The sequence below is a fragment of the Odontomachus brunneus genome, unplaced genomic scaffold, assembly GCF_010583005.1.
Source record: "Odontomachus brunneus isolate Ranch 3 - 2012 unplaced genomic scaffold, Obru_v1 Obru_scaffold_052, whole genome shotgun sequence".
NCBI lineage: Eukaryota > Metazoa > Arthropoda > Insecta > Hymenoptera > Formicidae > Odontomachus > Odontomachus brunneus.
The window spans coordinates 1598444-1607051 of NW_022639502.1; the positions used below are offsets into that span (position 1 = coordinate 1598444).

General features: G+C 49.3%; 1 protein-coding gene across 1 annotated transcript in view; it reads right to left on the reverse strand.

The window, feature by feature from the left end:
* The window catches only part of LOC116845448 (protein single-minded-like), a 245266-nt gene extending 237118 nt beyond the window's left edge, over positions 1-8148 (reverse strand). The window contains exon 1 of the mRNA XM_032818153.1: positions 7850-8148. Coding sequence (XP_032674044.1) covers positions 7850-7971 — 122 coding nt within the window. The 5' untranslated portion in view covers positions 7972-8148. The remainder of the gene's footprint in view (positions 1-7849) is intronic.
* Positions 8149-8608: the final 460 nt, after the last annotated feature.

Genomic DNA, 8608 nt, shown 5'->3' on the forward strand with positions numbered 1-8608 from the left:
TCTCTCTCGCTCTCTGTCTCGAAGGACGAGAAAGGCGTTTCGGCACTTATTGGTCTCCTCGTCGGCCGCCTCCGTTCCTGCGGCATAAATTCACCTGCGCGTTTCACTTCGTTATGGCTCTATTCACGGTGCCGTAACCGCGCGAGGACGGATATTCCTTGCTGTGCGGCCCATTCAGCACTCCTGAAACGCCGAAAGGCTTGCGGCGCGGCGCAGCGCAACGCCGGTCGCGGGTGGAGAACGCGCGCGATGTGCATCGTCGATTGTTTAATCGGGAGAGCAGCGAAACGATACCTTGTCTTGTCAGAGCCGATATAAGCGTGGCAAGTGTTTAAAGTAATTAAACAGTGATTGGCGCCTCCTAATCTTCATTCTCATTAGCGTAATGTACCTTCACTCGTGACAACAACCTAGCAGAATTAAGCGAGAAGAAGGAATCTCGTTTGTCGCGCGAGTGACGGCCGCCGATATATGATGCGGCGCCAATCACACACGCGCGCGACAAGGAACATCGTTATAATTGGATATGAGGTGTTAAATCTGCTGGGTGTGGCTGGCCACGGGAGTTATACCCGCCACCAATAATCCTCTTGTCGCGGACGGGCTATAGATATTATACACACGGACGCAACGCATCACGGAGCTGACTAACGTAAGGGGAGTCTATTAAATTACAGCATGCGCGCGTTACGATGTAGAAAGTAGGTAAGCGATATCCTCTTTTAATACGGAGTGAGCGCGCGCGCGGAAAATTGGCAAAGTTTGTGCCTGTGCCCACAAGATGAATAATTTTGAACAAATTTGAGATACCACATATATGTATTTTCTCCTCTTTTCTTAAACATTTTTCCCGCGTAATTTAACAGTTTGCATAGTTTGCGACAGAATCGACGGTGTCAAAAAAAGCGCGCAACGTCCCATTGGAGTATAGACGATGCTCGGAATGGGCAACGAAAATCTTTGCACGCCTCGAAGGTCTCGATCTCTCAGGCTAGTTGAATGGAGCAAAGGTCTCAAAAGCGGGTTCATTACAAGGCTATAAACGCACGTCATAAGGCCGTAAGGATGCGCAATTACTTAAGAACTAATCAGCCGAAACCCGGGACGACGGCAGCTGTCCGTCAAGAAATCATCGACCTCGCCTTCAATGGTCCTCACTGCTGCGCCCTCCTCGCGTAAAATACGTATACGTATTATTCATTGAGAACTTTCGGCTCTTCTTTTCTCTCTTTCTTTCTCTCTCTTTCTCTCTTTATCTCTCTCACTATAAGTGAAAAACGCGATGATGTTTAGACGAGAAGTATCTTCTCGAATACAAAAGGACGAATTCTTCGTCTCGTAAAAATTTCTTACTTCGCATTTTCGATTACCCAATGGTACATTCGTGAGAGGGGGAGGGAATCTTCTCCTTGCGAGAGCAAGTGAATCCACATTCACCACGCTCATTTTTCACATTCGCCACTTTCGCGATGTTTGTTAGCTCGAAGTGAGCAAAAAGTACACGGCTACCGGTGTCGAATACGGGGCGATCTCTCGAGGCCGCTAATGGGCGAGATACTCCTAGATCTCAGGCTGGATCTTCGGAGCTCACGTGGACGGGGAGCCAAGACGGCGAAGCGCGATTTGCGTGAAGGATCACTCGCGAGGGGAAGAGGATCGCGCGCGCGAAGGAAAGAACGAGAGGAAGAGGATGATGCCCGTCTCTCCCGCGCCGGAGAGGAGGCGAACGAGAGCGAAGCTGACAGTCGAACGAACGGGTCAAGATCGGGAGAGAGAGACTGACTGAAGTATAATCAGGTTTCGACTGAGTCCGCGGCCGCGTGTAATAACAGTAATCCCTCCCTGCGCCGGTAATTTGGCCGTTCGCTCAAAAACTCCAAATTATAGAAGCTGCTGTCATTAGGCCGCGGCGGGCACCGTGCGCGCAGCATCGCGCCGCGTTCCCCGAACCCGGCAGAATTTTGGGGAAACTCGACAGCAAGCTGCGGTCCGATCGTTAGCGATAAAGCACTTGACGTTGACAATCCCCGCGGCCTGGACATTTTACGGGATAGCGCGCCACATCGGCCGGCTTGTACACGATGATGCGCGGTTTCACGATACAAGGATGCTCCCCGGTTCGCTTCGGGTACTACTCGTTAGAGTTAACTAGCTGTCAAAGGGCCTGACCCGCGATTTGCGACGTAAAAGTAATGGGCGAGCGAAAGAAATGAGAAAGGGAAGAAAAAATAAAATAGGAGAACAGAGGAGAGCTAGCGTGAGATTTCGAGAAGAATACGGTGTGAGACTCGGTTGCGACTTTGTATTAATTGCCGCGCGTTTAACTGACAATTGAATTTCGATGAGCGATCTCAATGCACCCAGAATGACTTTCAAGAATGACTCGCGTGATTCTGCGAGTTTGCACGCAGCTCCGATAAAGACTTAATGTACGTAAACTCTACGATAACTTTCAGTATATTAAATCACGAAATTCAGCATAATTGAGTCCCTCATGACCAGATTGCGATCATATCACATAAGATGACAAGATAGACATACTAGAGAAATACGAAGAAAATAATCAAGATTTGCTCAAAACAATATGTCATGTTGAATGTAACATGAAAATCTAAGTGTGAGAGACTTTTAGTAAACTTCGTGCCGCATCAATACAATAAATAAATTTACATTGCTGTATGGTGTGAATTTAGTAATTAACTCAGTACATAATACATTTACTTCAAAAGTGTGATTAAAAGAATTGTGAAGTTTCCATCATCGACTGTCTCAATATGGTGATAATCACGAAAGTCTGTCTGGCATCATATTAATAGGTAGCTTGAACGTTGAAGTTTCCGCATTATTACCGAATGATTAAATGATCGAGTGGCCGAATGACAAATGAGACACCTGGCTGTACGTAACATCTGATCCGTCCGTCATCGATCCGTTCGATCGCCATCGTCTTCTCTGATCTATCCGCGAATCGAAAGACAAAGCGGTGGGTACGCGTCGCTCACGCTTCGGCCAAAGCGGAATTTGCAGAATGACGCTTATGCGCCCACTAAAGTGCATTCGCCTAGGACCAGCGGAGCCCGAGGGAAGGACTCCTCCGACCGTAGAATCCTAAGGAGTCGAAGGAGCAAAGAAGCGGGGAACGGACCAGACTGACACCCTCCGGGCATTCTCCGGCATAGAATCCGTCCCGCGCTCTCCCCCTACCCGCCCGCTCCCCTCCTCTTCACCCTCCTCGCATCGTATCAAAGGCGACCCGAGGGGAAGGAATGAGAGGAAGATCGCCGATCGTTGCCCGTATGCCTCGAACGACCGTTTAAAACTCCATTACGACCGTTCGTGATCCTCGCGATCACGGGGTACGCTCCTCCACGCCGTGGAAGGCTCTACGTGAGCTGGAAAAGGGTCCGACCGATTACTCAACGTGACACGTTCCCGAAGCTATGGGGGAGGAAGAGCCGCCTTCAAACGTCGAGGAATTGACGCCTGTCGAGTCTGCGGGATCTCGCGGGCCCGCGATCGCCGAGCGCGCGCGCACTACGTATCACACACTTTTCTCCTCGACGAGTGCGCGGAAATATGCTCGACGAATGAACATCGGTGTTCGGAATTATTGAGGAGATGACTCAATGAGAGGACTCATTAAGTCTCTCAACTGTAACCACTAATGAACCATATGAACGTAAATAAATAATTCATCAGACGTATCGATAAGCAAGACAGAAAGAAGAGATCGGGAATACTATTTCTTACACGCTTATCGACAACTGTCAGAACGATAGACGTCGTTGCGCAGCTTTTCTATGATATAAAAAAGCTGCGCAACGACGTCTACCGATCCGACAGTTGTCGGTAAGTGTGTACGGAATAGCATCCAGCGTCGCGCCGAACTGCTCGGTGCAACTTCGACAGTCGTAAAGGTTGCCGAAAATAATCGTGTAGCATTAACATCGACGGAGACGATGAGGAGTGCGAGAGCCAAACGAGAAGAGCTTCTCCTTCGACTCGCAAAGTTTACGAAACAGTTTACGATCGGCGTCTTTTTCTCGTGCACGCGTGCGACATAAATTGCACTTTGCTGCGCTCGAGGAAGAAAAAGGGAAGAGAGAAAAATGCGGGATACATTAATAAAAATCCCGTAGCGCACGAAGCGAGAAAGAGCGAGAAAGAGAGAGAGAGAGAGAGAGAGAGAGAGAGACATGACCTTCAAAAATTAATTCAGCAGATAAATCACGCCTGCTGCGCCGCGATACTTTATGAAGACATTCAGGTGGGCACACGAGACGACGCGCCAGCGGACGCGCACCAAGTGGTTGAAGTTAAAACGGTCTACCCCGTATACGTATCAGTGGCTAGCCTTCGCACACGTTCGCCTTGAGTCGCCGGCGAAACCTCGCGAAGTTAGCGCGCGCGCTGCATTTGGAAGCATTCGCGACGCGACGCGCCGTTCGCGCGAGCGATCCATTCCGAGGTTAACAAGGTTGCGGAAGACGCGCGCGGGCTCGGAACTCTCGGGGGAAGACTCTCGTACGGCGGGATTTTAGTTTTCCGCTTCTGCGCAATCAGCCGGACCGTTCCGTCTCTGTCGGCTTAACGGCCGACTACCCTAGGCGCGTCTTCCCTGTTGATGCATCGGATGCGCCGCGTGCAAGTCCGTAGTGCGGCCGCGACTCAGCAGCAACCCCTTCGCGACTCGCGCGGCTGCACACACGCGTGTACACGCGCGCGTACATATACACACACGTGCGCACACACACACACACACACACGCGCGCGCGCGAAACACCGGAGCGCGTGCTTGCGAGTAAGGAAAAAAAACAGCAGAAGCACCTGGAGCATGCGAGATCGTCGCGAGCGGATTAAGGGCTTACCCGATTGGCGCAGATTGCCTTAATTTCTCAAACGACGCGAACCGCCGGCCGGCCGCGTCGCAAAGAACGAAGAAGTTCCTCCACTCCCCTTCCCCCTCGCCCAGCCTCCTCCATGCCCTGCGGGTGCTCGACTTACCCGACGTGAGAGACATACTGTACTGTTCGCGATCAAAGCCGCGACCCTCTCGCGACCCGAGAAGTCTTCGATCCGGAGATCCCATCGTTCGCGAAAAATTAGATGCTCGACCACTGGCGATGTGTCTCGCAGAAAACGGTTCGTGCATCGCCGACGGAAATAGATTGCACCCGTTTGTGTAGACATCGCGATATTACGAGTACGCGGGGCGAACGAACGCTAAGAGAGTATTCTCGGTAGCGCGCGGAGCGCCGGAAACCTTTTCTTCCTTTTTTATATCGTGCTCTTTTTTTCTTGTCTGCGCCTTCCACATTGCCTAGTTTTCGCGAGTTCTCGCTCTGCTCACATGCAGTTTTTCTCGCGGCCGATCGAGCCGGCCGAAAACCCAACGGAACAACAGCGGAACTGCATTTCTACGTGAGTGCTGCCAATCTTAATTCCATTAACGCACGCGAGCTCGATTAAAAGTAACGAAACTTTCGGAGCATCCATCATCAATTCAAACTCAACCACTCCGGCCGCATCAATGTAACGTTAAAGCATCACGGCAAACGACTTGAAGAGCAAACATTAAAAAAGTATCTTTATTACGCCAGGCAGTGCAATAGAAGTGTGTTATATAATTAGAAAATTGCACTATTAGTGTCTCGCGTCGGAATTCCGCGGTAACTGTTGCGAAGAATCGGAAAGGAATGAAATTGCATTCGAGTTAGATCGGATTATACATGAGACGATATCGAAATAATATCCTCGAAATGATGTCACGAGGCGAGTAAACGTCTCGTTCAAGTGATCAGTTTGTAACGAGAGCGCGTGTGCGTAAGCAGATGGGAGTTTTCATTTGATTGAAGTTTCCTCGAATGTTAGACGCACTATACGTACGCCTAGAAAAACTAAATTGGCGTGAGACGGAAAGCATCGTAGGATGGGACGTCGTACACTTTGATGCGAAGGAAAAATAGCTCGATACACGTGCTTTCAGAACAAATAAACACGCGACCATGCATCTTATTTCGACCATCATTGTTAGTGTACAATCGTGTATCTCTTTCTCTCTCTCTCTCTCTCTCTCTCTCCTCCTTTCTTCCTTTCTAGTCTGGCAAATCGCAAATGATCGTTCGCGAGCTTTTGCTACCTAATATGCTCCGCGTATACATGGAGAACAACATTCCGCAGCGACCTGTGCACCTGCAATTTCGTCGGCCATCAGTCGCAACATTACGAACGTAACGACCTTTCACGATGCGCATCTATTGTAGCCTACTGAAAATCATCTAGTATATTGGATATTATCTCTCTTTGCGATAAAGGAACGGCTTTAATCGCAAAATGATTCCGTCCCCATATCGTTTCAACAATCAAAATTTTTTCTCTCTCTCTTGAAAGAAAAGTAGAAAGGAGCAAAATTTTTAATTAGAGAAATTAAATTGAAATTATTTTGTATACGTACACCCAAGAAAATTTAAATTTTTCATACATATCAAAATATAATTTCATTCTTAGCAGAATTTTTTTATATATGATTATAAGAAAATTCTTCTGGAACTAAAAGGAAATTATTCTAAACGCAATATTATTTCTCTTCAATAGAAGACGCATATTTTTTAGAACGTAGAAGTTTCTCCTGATAGAATATGGGATTATAGGAAATAGTATTTTGCAACCGGAGTTCTCTTTGTTGGATATTAGAATATCGTCCTTTTAGTTTTAAAAGAATCCTTTCGAGATCATATATAAAATGTCCTTGCCAAGAGTGAAAGTATATTTTTTTATGTGTGATTTTTATGTGTACCTATCGCGAATAAATCTGTTAATTAGATTTTCTTTTTATATAAAGATATATACTTAGAATAATATTAAAAATTAATAGTGCATTTTTGTGATTGCACCATCGTTTTAACTCGAGAATCAATCGTTATCTTACTACAATTTAGTTAATATCGAGTGAGTCGAGAAAACAATGTTGTACAATGAGACACTCGGTAGCGAGACGCGAGCAAAATTAATTGTCTTCTGAGAAATCAATAACAAAAGTTTGTGATAATAGACCAAGCATATAATGCGATTAATAATGCGAATCCAAGCGCGCTCGTAAAACGCGCTTATGCTCCTCTCGCGCGAAGACGCTTAGTTGAATGAGCTGGAATATAAATTGGTCGTCGACATTAAGTTTACGAGCGAACGCACAACTTTACGTGCGAACAGTCGACGTCGTTCCTATTAGCACGGCATTCAGACGCGTGAATTATAGGTATATGCGTCTGGAACCGCGATACTTTAGCGTGAACGCCTTTCCCAAGCTAATCCTATAGTCCGTTTTCACGTCACTCTGATAATTCCTTGAGAGCGTGTAAAGAACTCATACGAATCGTTCCAGCTTTCATGTTAAAAATTTGCAATATCGACACTTCCTCGCAACACCTGCAAAATTTCTCGTCGTCACGATACGACCGTTCGGATCACACCAAAGAGAACGACTCGAGAGTCTGAATCCGCGATTCATAGAGCATGTTTACACCGCTTATTTAACATACGTATCAAATAGTAATTTTATAAATTATTTTATGGCCATTTCATTGACGCGTGTAAACAATGGTGTATTAAATTGGTACGATACGTTTTCGCAAAGCGTAACGTACCGTATCCTTACTCCATCATTCGCATGTGCATCGCCGAAATTCCGATAATTTAATGGAAAGCGAAAGCAACACACTGACGAAAGGACGAAACGTCCTAGATCCGCGCGCACAACGCCAGCCTTACTCCTCCACTTGCAAGTCGCGGAGCAAACACCGGTCGTTCTCGCGTACCGAACGTCGTATCGATTTAACGGGCTCGCACCGACCTCTTTCCGTTCCGACGCCGTCTCTTGGTGGCGTAGACGGTCCCCAGCTGGCTCATGGCGACGGGGTTATTGGGGCCCGACGCCGACGTCGGTGTCGGCACCGGTGCCGAGGTGGGCGTCATCGCGGTATCAACGACGTGGGGCTGAGGGTGAGTGGCGGTCAGGGCGAGCTGCGATCCCGTGGGATAGCATGCCGCCGTCACGTAATCCGTCGGCGCGAGAGACGCGTTCGGCGGTCCACAAATCCCGGCGACCACCCCAGGTGCACCGCCGCCACCGGCACCACCACCGCCGGTGCCGCCGCCGCCACCGCCAGCACCGTTGCCGCCGCCGCCGCCGCCGCCGCCGCCGCCGCCGACGCCGCCGCCTCCGCCGCCGCCGCCACCACCGCCGCCACCGACACCGACGACACCACCCCCGACCACCCCCAGCCCCGCCGAGGCGGCTCTGTCCAGCGCGTACACCGTGCAGACCGTGACGCCCCTTGCCTCTAGCGACGACGCTACGTCATCCTCTGTCACCGTCGGTGCCACTACCACCAGCTGCTGGCGTCGGTCAGCACTTGCTCCTGATGACACCGTACGCGCGGCCGATTACGACGCGGCAGCTGCGACAGCTGTTGCCGCTGCAAATTCGCCCTGCCGAGCGGCGTCGGACCGACCACCACCGGGCAGGCGGTGTCCACCGTGGACACCGAGGACCTCTCGACGTGGTGAATGGGTGCCTCAGACTTTTGGCGCACGTGTGATCGCTCGACGT